Below are 16500 nucleotides of genomic sequence, written 5' to 3' on the forward strand. Positions count from 1 at the left end.
ACCCACGCTCACCAGCTCCCTCTCTATACAACGGAGAGCAGCCTTTATGATGAGACCTCTATCTACAGTAGCCACGCTCCGACCCATATTCCTGCCCCGTAGCCTGCAAAGTACCCTGCTTGACGAATCTTCTTCATAGGACTATCTCAGAATATGTTTTAGAAAAACTTCTGGATTGCCTATTTTTTTCTCTTTGCATCCTACCCTCCACCCCTGGCTGTAAGCACCATTGAGGGCAGGATTCTTCTATTTTATTTTATTCTAACTTTGGTATCTCAAAGAGTGCCAAGCACATAGTAGGTTCTCAATAAGTATATGTTAAATCAATGAACAAGTGAATGAATGAACATGAAATTCAATGTTTTACTTGCTCCTTGTGCAAAGGCAGTTTCCAGGCTCTGCCTTGCTCTGTAAAAGAACTTTCCCTACGTCCATGTGTGTGAAGACAGAGAGCGCCGTGGAAGCCACTTCCTTGAGCTCTTAGGCATGTGGATAAATGACATGAATTGCTATCTATAACTTAAGAATTGCTTATTAGAGAGAGTAGTACTCTGTGAACTGGAAACGGAGCAATGAGGTTTTCAGATCCCTAATGAAGAATTACAATGGCTAGAAAGGTCAAGGATCATTGGCAATTATTTGCAGAGAAGGAAATTGAGATCACATGATACTAGGTAACCTGCTCTAGGTCTCCAGTACCATTCTGGTTCTTTCCACCAACCTTCCTCTCCTCCAAAAATGGAGAAAGCATTAAAAGAAACTGATTGGTTCAACTGGACTGTCTCTTTATATTTAGATATGTGGGAGGAGTTCCAAGCCTGCAGGCCAGACAGTTATTATTTCCCACGTAGGTGTGCAAGTGGAGCATTACACATGATAGAAGAGTTCAGCTTTGGGATGCAGTAAGGCCTGAGCTAGAGGAGTCAGACATAGTGACCTTGAAGATCAGACAAGAGACTTGAGCAACACATCACTCCCTCACGATTGCTTCTGGCATTTAACCACAGAGAAGTGGGCTCCACATACAGGAGAGAAATTTTGGCTAGCTGGTTTTGGCCCCTAGCATGAAGACATCCCTGAAAATGTGATTCTAGGAAATTATTTTCTTCTGAAGTCATTAATTTCAACCCCAGAGAGAAACTGGGAAAATATCCATGTTCTTTCAAGTTAAGTGAAAATCACAGTGAAGAGCTCTAGGATGCGATTTCTATATCAATGAGAGTGCTAGCTATGGAACTTATGACTTAGGGAAGAACACTTATTTAGAAGTAATTTCCTAAGTTTATCTGACTATCTCTTTGGTGTAGATTTGGTTTTTAATTTGGAAGGGGAACAAGATTCCGTGAATGAATAACATTAGCAAAGGTAAAAAATAAAGCAATCGTTTCCCCAAATTTGTCTTTTGTTATAAAAGAAGAATAAACACCGAACAAAGTTTAAAGGGCATGGCCTTTTGTCCTGAGCTACTAGATCAGAATTAATAAGTTGAATGGACTATTATGCCTAATATGATCCCTTTTTACTAATGAAGACCCTACGTTCATGGATTCCACCTCTTGACTTTTCAATTCATTCTTTCTAATATCTCAACTCCAACAACTTTGCCCTGGGACCTCAGAATTTACTGATGCCCTTCTCCGTGCCCCTCTGCTCTCACTTCCCATGTCTACTAGGCTCCATCATTCTAATCACTTTGAATCCCCTCAGCCCACTGCTATCCTCTACCCTTCCTGCTACACTGCTGCACTGGGCTGAAACCCAACTTGCACCTTAGTCTACATCTATGCCAGACTAATCTCACTTTAATTAACTCACATTAACCACAGATGGGCCCTGAGCTGGGCAAACCTTCCACATTTTCCTGACCAGCTCACCTTTTCACTTTTCTAGACAGGGGTTTCATGCTTCTCAGCCTCCAATACCTCAGCACTTTCCTCACTTTCAGCAGATGCAGAGAGGACTCCTCCATGCTCTGCCCATTAACGCTCCTGCATCGGCCGTCCTGCACTATTCCCGAATTCTCCACTTAACCAGGAGCACTGGCCCCACGCTTCCCTTCCTCAAGGGCACTGCTCCTACACTTGTCACCTCTTTCACCTACATCAACAGTTCTTCCTCTCTTCTGAATCATCTGCACCAAACATGTTTTAGAACTCCACCTTAGAAAAGAAAAAAATACCCTCCCATGACCTACCATTCCATTATAGTTACTATCCCATTTCTCTGCTCTCTCATATTCTTTATAGCAAATTTTCTGGAAATCTTTGTCTGTATTTATTGCCTGCCCTTCCTTTCTCCTCCACCTCACTCTTGGACTCACTCACACCAGACTTTCATCACCACAAATCCACTAAAACTACTTGTCAGGTTCACTGACTTCCATGATGCCAAACTGGGTGATCATCCCTCTGTCCTCCACTTATTTATTACTGGCACCTGACATATCAGATCAATCCCTTCTTGAAAATCTTTCTTCAATTAATCTCCTGGATTCTATTACTGGATACTCCTTCTACCTCACTGGCAATTCCTTCTTAATTTCCTAAATGGCTTCTTCTCATTCCCCTAAGACCTCAATGTGAAAGTACCCCAGAGATCCATTCTTTGGCTTCCCTTTGCTATCTAAACTTACTGTTTAGGAATCACATCCAGCATCATGGTTGTGAAAATCACGGCTGCCCTGTAGCGCCTCACAAGAGTGGACAGTGTGCATCTGTCCCCAACTCCAAGTTGAGTGATGGTCATGTTTGTAGCTTGAATTTGCCCATGACAGGAGTATTCACTGATGGAATTCAGGGCCCCCTTCTGCCCCAGCCCACATGCTGGTTATTAAATGTTTACAGCACACCACTGTTTGTCCTCCTTCTAAAGCTTAAGTCTCTAGCTTGAATCTCATTCAACTGTCTATTTGACATATTGAATATCTAAGAGATCTCTCAGATTTCACATGCAATGTTTGGTTTTTGCTCTCTAAAAACACTTTTTTTTTTTAACATTTTATTTATTTATTCATGAGAGACAGAGACAGAGGGGGGGTGGGGGGTGGGGGCAGAGACACACAGGCAGAGGGAGAAGCAGGCTCCATGCAGGGAGCCTGACATGGGACTCTATCCCGGGTCTCCAGGATCAGGCCCTGGCCTGAAGGTGGCGCTAAACTGCTGAGCCACCTGGGCTGCCCCTAAAAACACTTTTCTTGTTGTCCTTCTCCACTTCATTAAATAATCACTTCATTCTCAGGCCAAAATCTTGGGGGTCATCCTTGACTTTTCTCCTTCCTTCATAGCTAGTTTCTCAATAAATCTGTGAAAAAGAATTGATCTCCTAGCATTCTAATGCAAATAATTTTAACGTCTTACTTGGAGGACTGCAAAAGCCTCTTGAATGGACTTTCTGTTCACACCTACAACCTATCATACAAAAGCACCATATTATCTTCAGTCTAAATTCTCCAATGGTGCTCCTCACACCAAACAAAGTCTCAAGTCTTCCCCCCGACTTACAAGACAATATGGGATCTGGCTCCCCTGCTACCTCTGTGGTGTCATCTCCAAACTCTCCCCAGCTGCTCACTCTGGCCTCCTTGATATTCCTTGAAAATACCAAGCATGTTTCAACCTTGACTGTTTTGTATTTACTGTTCTCTCTGCCTGTAATATTCTTTCCCATGATATCCAAAGGCTCATGGCTTTATTTCTTTTAGCTTATTGTTGATACATCTCCTTATCAGAGAGCTTCTTTCTGACCACTCTTTGTAAAAGAGCAACACAGCAGCATCATTTTTCAGCACTTTACCCCAATTTAATCTTCTATACTGCACTTAACAGGACCTGATGTAGTATGTGTTTATTTGCTCAGATATGGTCTGTCTTCCCTTTAGAACTAAAGCTCTATGAGGAAGTATTCTCTTGTGTTCACTCATGTATCTCCAATGCCCAGGAAAGTGCTTGACACATAGCAGGTGTTCGGTGAACATGTGTTTCACGGATAAAAGATACTTCTTGAATAAATAGATATACAGAGAAATATTTGGGAGCTTTGTGATAAAGTAATCATACTGATTATCCAGTTTATGGGATTACGGGGATTTCTTTTCTTCATGCTTGTGGTGTTTCTTCTGAATTTTAACATCGAATATTCAAAAAAAATCAAATATTCAAAAAACAAACAATGTGAACAATGTTTGAAACACAAGGACAAGAGGACAGAAATCTAATAGGTTTTACTGAAAACAGCCTTTATTTCATTTTCCGAGTTCTGAGTTAAAATAAATTTCTCCAAATGCTCTTTCTCTCTTTTCTCTCATTTCATCCTTACTTTTCTCCTATCTTTTTCTTACCTTAAAGCTTAAAGCTCGTATTTGGCTCGACTGAAAATTTATAACAAAGATTGGGGAAGGAATGTTCTGACACCATTCCAAGGGCTTTATGTTTTCCCACTCTAAGTCCTTTCCATGACATTCCTCTGGGAATTTGGAAAAATGGTAGGACCTTGCTATTCATCTCCCTATATTGTGAAACATCCACGAAAGCATAATTACTGGGGCTCCCTGAGCCAATTCCAAAACATGCCATCATCCCTGCAACAGGCAGTCATCCCCTCTCTGAATCCTGTGAGAATTGCATAGCGCTCAGGTGAGGTCACCGCATATCTATTGGCAATGCCCCCATTCTTTCCAGACTACAGAGGAGTCTGCTGCTCCTCCAGTGATGTGATTCTTCTGTACCTCTCCTTTGTTCCTGAAGCAAGACTCACCAGAACCTTCTCTAGTCACAGTGTACACTTCTGGTAGTGTCCAAGATATACGTCAGGGACACGGGGATACCAGAAGATGGGAGTGGGGGCTGGAGAGGGTGGTAGAGAGAGCAAAAGAATTAAAATAGAGATGTCAAGAGATGACAATTTTAGGGACAGTAATGCTCATATGGGCAAATCCTATATCATCTCTACATCTTGGGTTTTTTAGATCTGTGAAATGAAACAATGATTTCACGTCATATTTGAGGCATACTGGCATTACTTGTCATTTAAATACTGAGATTGCATTGTGATATGGAGATAAGCCACTCAGATATAAATCTGAGCCCATAAATCCTAGGAACTTCACAGGCCCAGAAAAGTCCTCCTGGGTTCCCCTAAGCTCTCTGAGAGCTGGATGAGCTCTTGGCTGGAGAGCAGCGGATAGGTCAGGACTGCCTTAGACCCCCTGAGCCAGACAAGTTTTTAATGCTGTGTCTCTCCCTTTCCATTCAATCTTTCTAGATTACAAAAATGATAAACTCACTTTTATGAAAATGATCAATTTAAGGCGAATCCTGTAGACTTCCACAGGTATTGTTTCCCTCCTTCTCCTTCCCGTATGTTTCCACAGAGGATACTGGTTCTTCGAGAAGTAGTGAGCCCACTCACCTCTCAGGACTCCACTGGCCTTCATTCCTCCCTCTCCAAGGTCTCTGCTTTGTCACACTTTCCGCAGATTGGCCCATATTAACACTACAGCTCAGTAAGCACCCTACCCCAACACGACAAAGCCAACCCCAAGAAACACTTACTGGAACAATGCCGAAATTCAAAGCGGATGTGCGCGCCCCTGAATTTGTCCACAGGAATAGGAAGTTTCAGCAGTTCAGACCACCTGGGACTGTTGTTATGATAAAGCACAAAGGAGTGGTACTCACTAGCTGGCGGCTCTCCAGAGCCGAAGGAGATAAAATCCTAACAAAGGAAACAAGCAGGTTAAAGACAGCTTCATTTAGAGATGATCTGAAGAGCAGCAGAGCGGCTGCTTTGCTCTGCTTGCCTGCTCCCCAGACAGCACTTCCTCTAGAATGACCTCCCCGTCCCTGGCAGGGCTGGTTTGCACTTGCTCCCGCCTGCGGCTGCACCTGTTTGATGCCCAGACACAGCCCCCAGGGCCTGCTGCCTGCAGGTGGGCCTCCGGGACAAGTGCGAGACGGGCAATTGCGTGCCCAATCTGGAGTCCAACTGTGCGGCCCAGTCCCCAGCCTGCCACTGTCACAAGGCTGCTGTGTGCCTGGCTGTCAAGCTCCGAGACTCACGCAAAAAACACTTTTGGCATAAAGGAACCTGCTAGCACCACCCCAAATCAGTAACGCCCCACTGCTCATGACTCACTTTGATCAAAATGAAAATAACGGGGCTAAAGGTGGTAGTTTTTACCTTATTTGTGTTAACCCAGTCACCAAAGTGTTCATCTCCAAAACTATGACAGATGAAAGGGGGAGAATGGAATGACATTACAAATGCTATGTTTAAGGAAGAGCTGCCACGAGGAAAGTACTGCCACAGTTCATTAAACAATCCAACCGTAAAAGCCTTTTGTTTCTCTACCTTCTTTTCTGGAAGGTATTTCAATGATTAAAAAAAAGGAAAGAAAACTACACAGGGTGGAGGAGAAAAATAAGATGAATAGGACTGCAAATCAGAAATTAACCACTCACATTAAAGGTGAACCCAAAATGAGGACGTGGGATTGTTTTACCAGAAAATACCCAGTATTCACATACCTTTAAGATCTGGCCACTACTCTCCACAATGAACATGGTAACTTCCACATTTCTGGCCACGCTCTTCCCTCCTTTCTCAAATTCACCCCTTTCTATAGTGATGTATAAATCATTTCTCATTTCACCTAGGAAGATTAAAACCATGTTTATATATGTGTGTGTGTGTGTGTGTGTGTGTGTGTGTGTGTGTGTGTAAAACCAGGAAGTGTAATACTCTATCAAGAAGGATCTTAGTTCATAAAATGTACTGCTATAGCATACATATAAAAGTAAAATATATTATATTTACACTTTTATATAAAGGTCCCCACACTCATTGCCAATATCCAAGAGAAGTAAAGGCCAGCCTCTGCTGGTCTGAATTTGCAATACTGAAAAATGTATAGTTAAGAGGTGAATACGGGGATTGAGTAGGAAGGTGTTGTCAAGTTTCATCATTTTTCAATATTTCCCTCATTTCATTTATGAGGTGTGATTACAAAATGACAGCCGAGCAGGGTGGCTCAAAGAAGCCAGTCTTAATACTTTATAGACACAACGCTTAAGAGTAGAAGAAATACCCAAGTGGAATAAAATGACAGGACTGCAAAGGGTAGAGTTACAATTTAAATCTTTTTCAAAATTCACGGACAAAATGATCTCACTGCTAGAAGAATCCAGGTTAGTGCTTTACGAACAGATGTAAAATAAATCAGTTACCATCAAGCTATAAAACAAGTAAGATTCAAACTGACATACTCTATGAACACATATACCATTTATTTTTTTAATCCATTGGTTATTTATAAAACTTACGGCCCCAAGAAAAAGAGAAAGTTGATGCCAATGCGTAAACTAAGGCCAACAGGCTGAAAGCATGCTTTTACTCTCCTATTAGAATTAAATTAAGGGTAAGTGGTGAGTGACGAGGGAAATGAGAAAGAAGTAAACAAACTGTTACCAGAACGTTTTTGAAGATGAATATTGGTGAGGTTGGCAGAGCTGAACTCACTTTTATTTAACATAGCTTTCAAACAGAAGAATTATAAGCAAACTTTTTTCTAAAAAGAAACAACAACAACAAAAAAACCACCTCTCCACACACACACACAAAAAGCAGATCACTAGAAAGTGATAACCATACAAGTAAGTCCACAATTGGGAGATTTACAAAACTTCCTGACCAAAGTGTGTACAAGAAAGTACCCCAGCTTTTGAAACCATAGGGGAATACCAATGTGACTGGTCATCTTCCTCCACTAAGATCAACTTTTGATGAGGGCATGACGTGTGAATGACCTGGGCTGACCAGGAAACAGATGGGCCATAAAAGAGACAAAATGAGTAAGTCCCAGAACAGATGAAATCGAAGCCACCCTTTACAAAGAGTATGTAAAAAATACATTGGAAATAATGGATATAATGGTCTCTGGCTTACTCATTTCTAGTACTTTCTTACAAATCAATTTGAAAAGGCAATGAACTTGGAATTCCAAGAGAAAACCAATGTATTTCAACACATTTAAAATTATAGCTGTATGCTTTTTGTTTTGTCTGAACCATCTCTCTTTTTTTTTTTAAGAAAACGATCCTGTAAATTTTTGTAAGTTTGCTTGGTTTTATTACTATATGTACTCATTCCTATACATACACACATCCTTAATAGATGTGCATTTTAACAATTCCATTACAGAATGACGAGTACATTCAAAAACTCTGTCCTCTGAATCAGCCAATTTCAACAAAATCAAAATAGGCCTGGTATGTTGATGGTCCGCACACGTGCTATTTCAACAATATGTCTCGGAGGAAATTCTTGACAATAGTTTCCCCACTAACAGATTTGGCAGATAAAAAAGAAACAATCAGGGTAATTTAGAGCAAAAGATGTCTGTTAACAATAGCAAAATTCCTTTGCTTCTTGGAGTAGGTGACACATAATGAGTAGCTCTGCTTACAAACAGACTAAAACATACTGATTAAGGGGAAGTACAGCTACAGGGATTTTCACCTTAGGAATTTCTCCTAATGAGTAATTAGCTGGTCCAAACCCCATGGGGACTAATTGTCCTGCAAAAAGAAGAGTAAGTGTTTCTTGGGGAGGGGACATTCACTCTCATCTGTCGGAAGGAATGGCAACTTGGACTTTAACGAAGGCAAGAGGGGATGAGGGAGGTTTGCAAGGTGACCAGTTTTCCCCAGTCTGTAGTCTAGGTCCGAAGGAGGAACTGGGGTGATGGGGAGAGGAATGTACTGCCGGTACTATGACATTCTTTCTCCATGTAGTCATTCAGCAAAGATATTTTTAGCACCCACTACATGCCAGATATTATCCTGGGCCTTGTAGACCAGCAGTGAGCAAAGCAAAGCAAAAATCCTTTTCCTACAGAGTTTAGAGTCTAGTAATGGGGCGGCGGGGGGGGGGGGGGTCTTTAATAAAGAAGTTAAATATACAGCACGTTGAATAATAATAGGAAATCCTGGGGATAAAAGTCAGACCAAGAAAGGGGCATAGGGAGTGCTGAATGGGGGCAGAGGGGGTGTTATATGAGAAAAGACTGTACTGAGAAGATGAGAGATCTGAGGAAGCTATGGTATATTTTGACAAAGGAGCAAGGCTGAAAATGGCATTAGTTCCCAAATTAAGCCATAAAGCCTGTTGCGCTTATACCATAGTTGGATTCTTCGAACTCTTCTGAATTCAAAAGAGATTCTGGGTTCAAATAAGCCTAAGGAATATAGGGTCATGGGAAGATTGGAATAAAAGATCTAGACTCCAGTCTTCCTCTCTCTACTGTCTGTTGTGTGTGATATCAGTCTAGATAGGTTACTATAAACCTCTGGGTCTCGAGTTATTAAAATGGGGACAGAATAAAGACAGAGGTATGGGTAAGACAGGTGGTAGGAGGGACAAGACTACTTTGCTATGTCACGCTGAGTCTGTGACTTAGGAAATTCTGAAATATAGAATTCATAAACGAGAGCCCCTGATGCACAAGCTTTCCTTTTCTGGTCTTAAACGGTCACTATCCCTGCAACCCCTTCCTCCTTTGCAAGTCTTTTAGACTCGAGTAAGATGTCTTTGAAAAGAGAACACATGACAAGGAGAATATTTCTGCTGGATGACATTCTACATATGTCTCCCCAGGAATTCCGCAGCTTGCTATGTTCCAATACTGCAAGGTACCACATCTTGCCAAAATATGCAGCAGGATAAAGTTGAAACATGTGCTAATTAAAATCAATACACTTGAGGTCAGCTCTGGAGAAAACTAATAAGCCCAAACGGTGTTAAGAAAGCATCTTGGGTAATTAAGAGAGAAACCATAAAGTGAGTATGAAATGGAGTCATAGCACTAGTGTGAAAAGCTATTTTCCTGACAATGTTTATTAACACCTTGCACCTCTCTCTCATATTTAATACTCTGTAAATTTGATGTGCATAACACTTTCTTCTGTTTAGCAGGCCCACTGCCTTTGCACATGTGAAGGCTTCTGAAAATATCACTGTAGACAGAAAAAATATAAGGTCACAACAATGGGAACAAAGTCAAAAGAGTTCAGCGATTGCAGTCAAATGGGGTCAATTTATGGCTTGACCTCCAGAGCCAAGAGGTTTCCATCAGTAGCTGAAAACCTTGATCTTTGATTCTGTGCTATGAACTCCTTGCATAAAGCCGCAGAGTGCAAGCTCACCACATCAAGTAAACCACTGCACTCAGCTACGGGCTGACCAAGTGCCTTAATGTGTGCTGGATGTTTGTTAAGATTTATGGAACTGGAAAAGAAAAGCTCCTGTCCTTTTTATAAACAAATCAACACGTGTCTAAGACTAACAACTTAGATTACACTAATGATGATGACAGTAGCAGTGGACAGATGGTAGTTAGGTCTCTTCCAGGCACTACAAAGAGCGCATTAAGTCCTCACAATGACATTCTAAGAAGGTCCTATTATTTCCATTTTATAGATTAAAAAAAGGATATGTAGAGATTAAGAAATGTGTCTAACATATTAAATATTTTTAGTATGAAAATAAAATCTTTTTTTAGTATGAAAATCATTTCTTTTTAGTATGAAAAATGGAATTCAACAGGGTGAGAATGGCCATTGAATAAGCTAGTGCAATTCAGCTTTCTTCACCTTGAGCAAGGAAGGTATGACTCCTACTCTACCCTGCAATGGTCAGACCAGGCTTGAAGCACCAATTTCAGTTCTAGAGACTATCCTTACAGGACTGGCACAGACATGAACAGTATCCTCCAGGCCATAAATAATACAGAGCAAGGACTCAGAACCCATCGGAGGAGGAACGAGGGTCCCAAGAGAGTTAAGTGAATTTAAACATGTTGAGGTTTCAAGCAGAAAAACTCAATGCAATGGGTAGAAGGTAGAGAGAACCTGGTCCAACATGACAGAGGTCATTCTGAGATATGATGTGTTCTTGGTCATTATTAATATTCAAGTAACATGCCAGAAAACCATTACCAGGAACCTGAGGAAGAAACTCATGCACTGGACACACAGCTGGGCTGCATGACCCTTCATGTGTGTGGCAGCCAGGATAATGACACCACCTGCACTCCCAAAAGATGTCCATGTCCTAATCCTGGGAACCTGTGAATATGTGACCTTACATGGCAAAAGGGACTTTGTAGCTGCGATTAATTAAGTTAAGGACCTTGAGATGGGAAGATTTGCCTGGATTATCAGCATAGGTTCAATATAATTACAAGGGTCCTTATAGCAGGGAGAGGGAGAGGGAAGCAGGAGGGCCAGAGTCAGAGAAGGGGATGTGATGAGGGAAGAAGACACTGGAATGATGTGGGGCCATGAGCCAAGGAGTGTGGGCAGTCTCCAGAAGCTGCATGAGGCAAGGAACTCAATTCTCTCTTAGAGTCATCAGAAAAAATGCAGCCCTGATTATAGGGCTTGCTTTTAGCCTAGTAATACCTCTACAAATTTCTGATCTCCAGAACTGGAAGATAACATTTTTTTGTGGTGTTTTAAGCCACCCTGTCTGTGGTGATCTGTAACAGCAGCCATAAGAAACCAACACAATGTGCCATCCATATCCAAGATTCCATCACTTCATGAAAACTTCATGGGTGGGGGGAGGGACAGGGACAAGATCACAGGTAACTGGAAATCAAAGTAGAACACAGAAAGGGGAAATTTATGCATGGGTTGAAAATTCAACTTCAGATTTCTTGCTCAGAGTGCACTTCTGTGAAATCTATTAATTTTTTTTGTATTTTTTTTGTGTCATTCTTATTTTTGTCTTGCTTTATTTTAGGAGAGTATTATGAGATATTGAGCTTTTTGGGGGTGTAGTTTTTACTTTTTTGCTTATGCCTATTAAGCAAACAATGGTAAATGCCACAATAGCATCCATGACAGGCTTGCCAGAACAGTGTTGTGTAAAAATAGGAGTAGGGATGGGCGGGGGCTCCCTGATGTCCATCACATTCTAGGACAAAGAACGGTCTTCTGGTAGGGACAGCTGGGGAAAGTCCTACTCCCTTGTGTAAAGGGGCCTGTAAGCTTCAATATTTTGGAGGAACCAGCCCCCCACTGCTTTATGGTTTGAGGCTGGAATCCCATCTCAGCATAACATGGGAGAGCCTTAAGACTCACCTCTCTTGGATCACTGCGGTATTCACTGGTTGGAAGACCATGTCTCCCTTCCCCAGCATGATCATGGGGTTCAGGCCAAGTGGTTGCACATACATGGCATGGAGGCCCGGTGACATGCACTGAGAGGTGGTGGGGTTTGGTTAGATTTAGGATGTATCTTAAGGAAGATCAAATCATATCACACTGGCTCCCACCTGCTTTCGTCAAAAGAAATCTCAGGTAATCCCATCTGCTGATATGTATTGTGTCTGTCAGTGACTGGTAAAGAATAATAATATTTATATTTAAAAGAACAAAACTGCATATCTTCTTAAACACGAGACAAACATATGTACATTTTTCTTACCCCAGCCAGTAAATCATTATCTAGTCATCTTTGACCAAAGAGAAATTTGACTTATGTGAACTATCACCTAACAGTCAAAGAAGAAGGCGGCTTATTGAATGATGCTTGAAAAATAAACTTAAATAAATCTTGAGGTCACTGTCAAAGCTACTTCCCCCAAGGGCAGCCATTTGAAACACAGGCTCTGCTAATTGTTTTCAGTGTGAGCCTCTCCCCTCCAAATCTCAACCTCCCCTTCTTCCAACACTGCACAACTTTTACTTAATTCCTTTTAGGTTAGGAACTTCATAGACCTCGTATGAAAGACTGTACCAGAAGGTATTAATTAGGGGTTCCCTAACAAAGAGTGACAGTTTAACCACTTGGTACATGGGAACAAGTCTCTAAGGGAAGAGGGCAGAAATGGGGAAGAGAATGTAGGGAGGCCGTGATTAAAGCAAAGGTCATTTTGCCTAAAAAGAACCATAAACTCGGAATAAGAATGGACCTTCAGGGTGGGGAAGGGTTCCGTCTGACCTCTCTTGACATTCCTGACACATTAGCCAGCTTTGCTCAAAAATGTCTGCTGGATGGAAACTTCGTGCTTCCCGATATTCAGCAATGGCCCAGGTCCTGCTCTGTACAGTCTGCTAAGACATTTAGAGGCAGCCTGTCCAATACTGTAACCGCTGCCATGTGTGGCAACTGAGTACTTGAAATGTGACTTGGCTAGAAAGAGATGTGCTGTAAATGTACAACCCTCACCGGCATTCAGGGATGGAGGTTAAAAAAAGACAGTGTAAAATAACTCATTAAGAATTTTTTGCAGGAATTACCTATTAGAAATGATAATATTTTGGATGCAGTGGGTTAAGGAAAATGTATTATTAACATTAATCCCAACTCTTTCTCCCCACTTTTTTGAAAGCGGCTACTAGCAAAGTTAAGATTACATTTGTGGCTCTCATTACGTTTCTTCTGCAGAGCATGGATTGAAATATTTTTTGCTGCGCTCCCCGTCATGGGCTCAGAGAGCGGATCGTGGAACTTTTGGCAGAGTTACTCGGCTTGTAGGTAGCAGTGATGGAGCTTCAAAGGAAGTGACTTAGCCTCTTTGAAAATTACACACCCTGAGAAACAAAGTGCTGGGTGACCGACCCTTAACAACAGGGAAGGGTCACGGTAGCTCGAAAGCGCACAGCCGGATCACCTCCTCACACTAGGTGACATCGTAGACATGTGCCCCTGCCACCGCCAGACCAAGGGGAGAGTTCCTGTTCCTGTGCTGCTCCCCATTCCGTAAAGAGTCTGGCACTGAGCACAATCTATGGGCCTCGACGGGAGTTCGGTGTACGCTCGCCTCAGTGTCAAGACCACAGACTCCTTCTGCAGAGAGGCAGCAGCTATGTTGAGGAGCCTGTCCTGCTGGTCTGAGCGCGGCCTCACCTGTCCTGACCCCCACCAGCACACAAATCAACTCTGAAGGATGAGTCTAGAAAGCGAGAAAATAGAGAGTCATGCCAGCAGACTGTCACTGCCACCCTGGCAGCGGAAATGTTGTCCCCACCCATTTTCTCGTTGGAGAATTCAGCTCAAGCGCTCATGAGAGGGCCACCCTGAGAATCGACTGACAAGTCAACATTCTGAAAATGACCAAGGGAAAGCCAGCGCCACGTCTGCCCACGTAAAACAGTCCCAGGGAGGTTCGAGGCTGCTTTCCGCTGTGGATGTAAACACACACGTCCTTCCCCTCTTTGTCTAACTTGGAAGATTAAGACGCTGCAGGAGAAAAAGGAGGGGAGAAAAAGCAGCAAGTGCTTTGAAATGATGTGTTGGCGTGCCCAGCACTGCAGACCTGGGCCTGCAGGCCGCGGGCCGGGCAGCGCGACCACGGCGGCCGTGACGGGGCGCAGGGAGCCCCCTTCCACGCAGAGCTCATTCCGTCAGGAAAGCCAGACAAACGCGGCCTGAGCGCGGCACATCCCAGACAATTAGTCAGCTGGTGAAGTGTCATGTTGCTTTATGTTTTTCCACTTCTCGGTGATACTGCCCAGAGACCAAGCTGAGGAATTCTTCCAGCAGCTGTCTGCATTCTGTTCGAAAATATGTTTTTTATATTAGATTTGCCCATCAATTTGCTTCCCAGTGGCATGAAGGTTTTTCTTTTTTTGTTACAAAGGAAATACCAGTTATTTATAGCAACTGAAGGAAATAATGAAGGGGGTGCGAGAGCCACCAAGTAAACAGTTCTATAAACAGTCATTTTCAATGACAGTGGCATGAGATGCTCAGGCAGGCCAGGTCCCTAAGCCAGGTCGGGTCATCTCAGGAAATTTCCAGGCTCTCTCTCTCTCAGCCTTCCTTGCATAAACAGATTTGCATAAAGAGATCACAGGGATGCTGCAACAGGGCGATGCTGGTCACTTGCTGCATCACGTTAGGTCTCTGTCCAGAGCAGTCTTACCATTCCTCTCACAGCTGTGCCAGAGGCCTTGTCAGATGCAACTTCCCGTGCCTGCTTTCATACGTGGGCCTTAAACGGAGATTTACACAATCTCGTTTCTAAAAATACTGTTAACAATTTGAGGGTATTTCATCTGGTCTCCTTTCTGTCTTGGTTGTAGAAGGTGGGATGTGGGGCACTGAGAAACTACTACTATGTGGCATTTACTTCAATAGTGTGACTCTCACTAACTGCCACCTTCTCCACTTAGAAACAGACACTTGTTTTCGAGTCCTTTTAGGTTGCTAAAAGAGATCTGGATAGATCTCAAACAGAACTAGGAAAGGTGCAGAAATACATATGGTATTTGCATATGGTTGCTTATTTACATATACATATTCTGGGTAGAAGAATCCTCCAAGAAGGACCAACTGCTGCTCAATAATTACTCTTAACAAAACCTATAAGGATTTCCCCCAAGTGTCTTTGCTAACATTTTCCACCAAAGTGTAAAATATTTTCTGGATCCTACCCCAGTTCTCCATCATATCATGGTCATACAGAATGCAGCACGGCCCTATAAGTTACTCACCCTAATATAATAAAAATGTAAAGATTTAAAAAAAAAAACTTTTGCTTATTTATTATCACATACCTCATTTTCTTCTTTAGCAATGGTCCATTTGAACTCTTCAAAACTGACCATTTGAAAAATTTCTCAAGTGTCAAAAACAAACATAATACCCATATGTCAACCTTTGGTCCATCCCACATCACTTACCAGGCATAATAATATTAGAAAAACCCAACTTCCTTGTTATAGACACTCCGTGAGAAAATACTGATGAGTATTCTCTTCTGATTTGCTCAATGTCTCCATGTAATAGCTGTAGGGAAACCGCTAAACCTAAAATAAATGAGAGATACCAGAGTAAAAAATAGGAGGACAGAAATAGCATGAATGGAAATCTGAACTTGTTTCAACAAGCCCACAACTATAATAGCATTGTTGTAAACGAAAGGTTACTATTCAGGCAAAATCAAAAGAATCTATAGAAATAATTTCTAGAGAACACTTTTCCAACATAAATATCTGAGTTGGCTGTGTTTAAGGAGGTTCATAGTGACTGGAAAAAACTTGAGCAGGATACTAAGAAGAGGAAGTCTGGTTTCTAGCCCCTATACCCTCTTCTCCAGGCCCCTGCCAGACGGAAATATCCCTGCTGCAAGGACGCTCATGCCAGCAACTGTCAGTGGCTATCTGGCCCTAGAAGACACTGATCTCAAAGGATGAGTTGTTATTTCCTTTAACTCCATAAAACCTATGAATAGTTACTAAATAAATATAAATATATATGATATAATAAGTATCATAAAAGGATACACAAATAAAAAGTCATATCATAATTCAAAGATTTTTAAGGATATTCACAGAGATTTTCTTAAAATTTAAGGAACAGGGGTACCTGGGTGGGTTAAGTATCTACTCTTGGTTTTGATTGTGATCTCAGAGTCATGATATCAAACTCCTATAGGGCTCTGTGATTGGCAAGGAGTCTGCTTGGGATTCTCTTGCTCATGCACACACACAC

At 42.1% G+C, this 16500-nt stretch overlaps 1 protein-coding gene across 8 annotated transcripts in view; it reads right to left on the reverse strand.

Moving 5' to 3' along the window:
* The window catches only part of DOCK4 (dedicator of cytokinesis 4), a 410170-nt gene that overhangs the window by 142035 nt on the left and 251635 nt on the right, over positions 1-16500 (reverse strand). For all 8 annotated transcript variants that reach the window (XM_049093429.1, XM_049093431.1, XM_049093430.1 and 5 more), the window contains exons 13-15: positions 15690-15815; positions 6525-6649; positions 5550-5712 (exon numbers count right to left, since the gene is read on the reverse strand). In XM_049093429.1, the coding sequence (XP_048949386.1) occupies positions 5550-5712; positions 6525-6649; positions 15690-15815 (414 nt within the window). The remainder of the gene's footprint in view (positions 1-5549; positions 5713-6524; positions 6650-15689; positions 15816-16500) is intronic.

The sequence above is a fragment of the Canis lupus genome, chromosome 14, assembly GCF_003254725.2.
Source record: "Canis lupus dingo isolate Sandy chromosome 14, ASM325472v2, whole genome shotgun sequence".
NCBI lineage: Eukaryota > Metazoa > Chordata > Mammalia > Carnivora > Canidae > Canis > Canis lupus.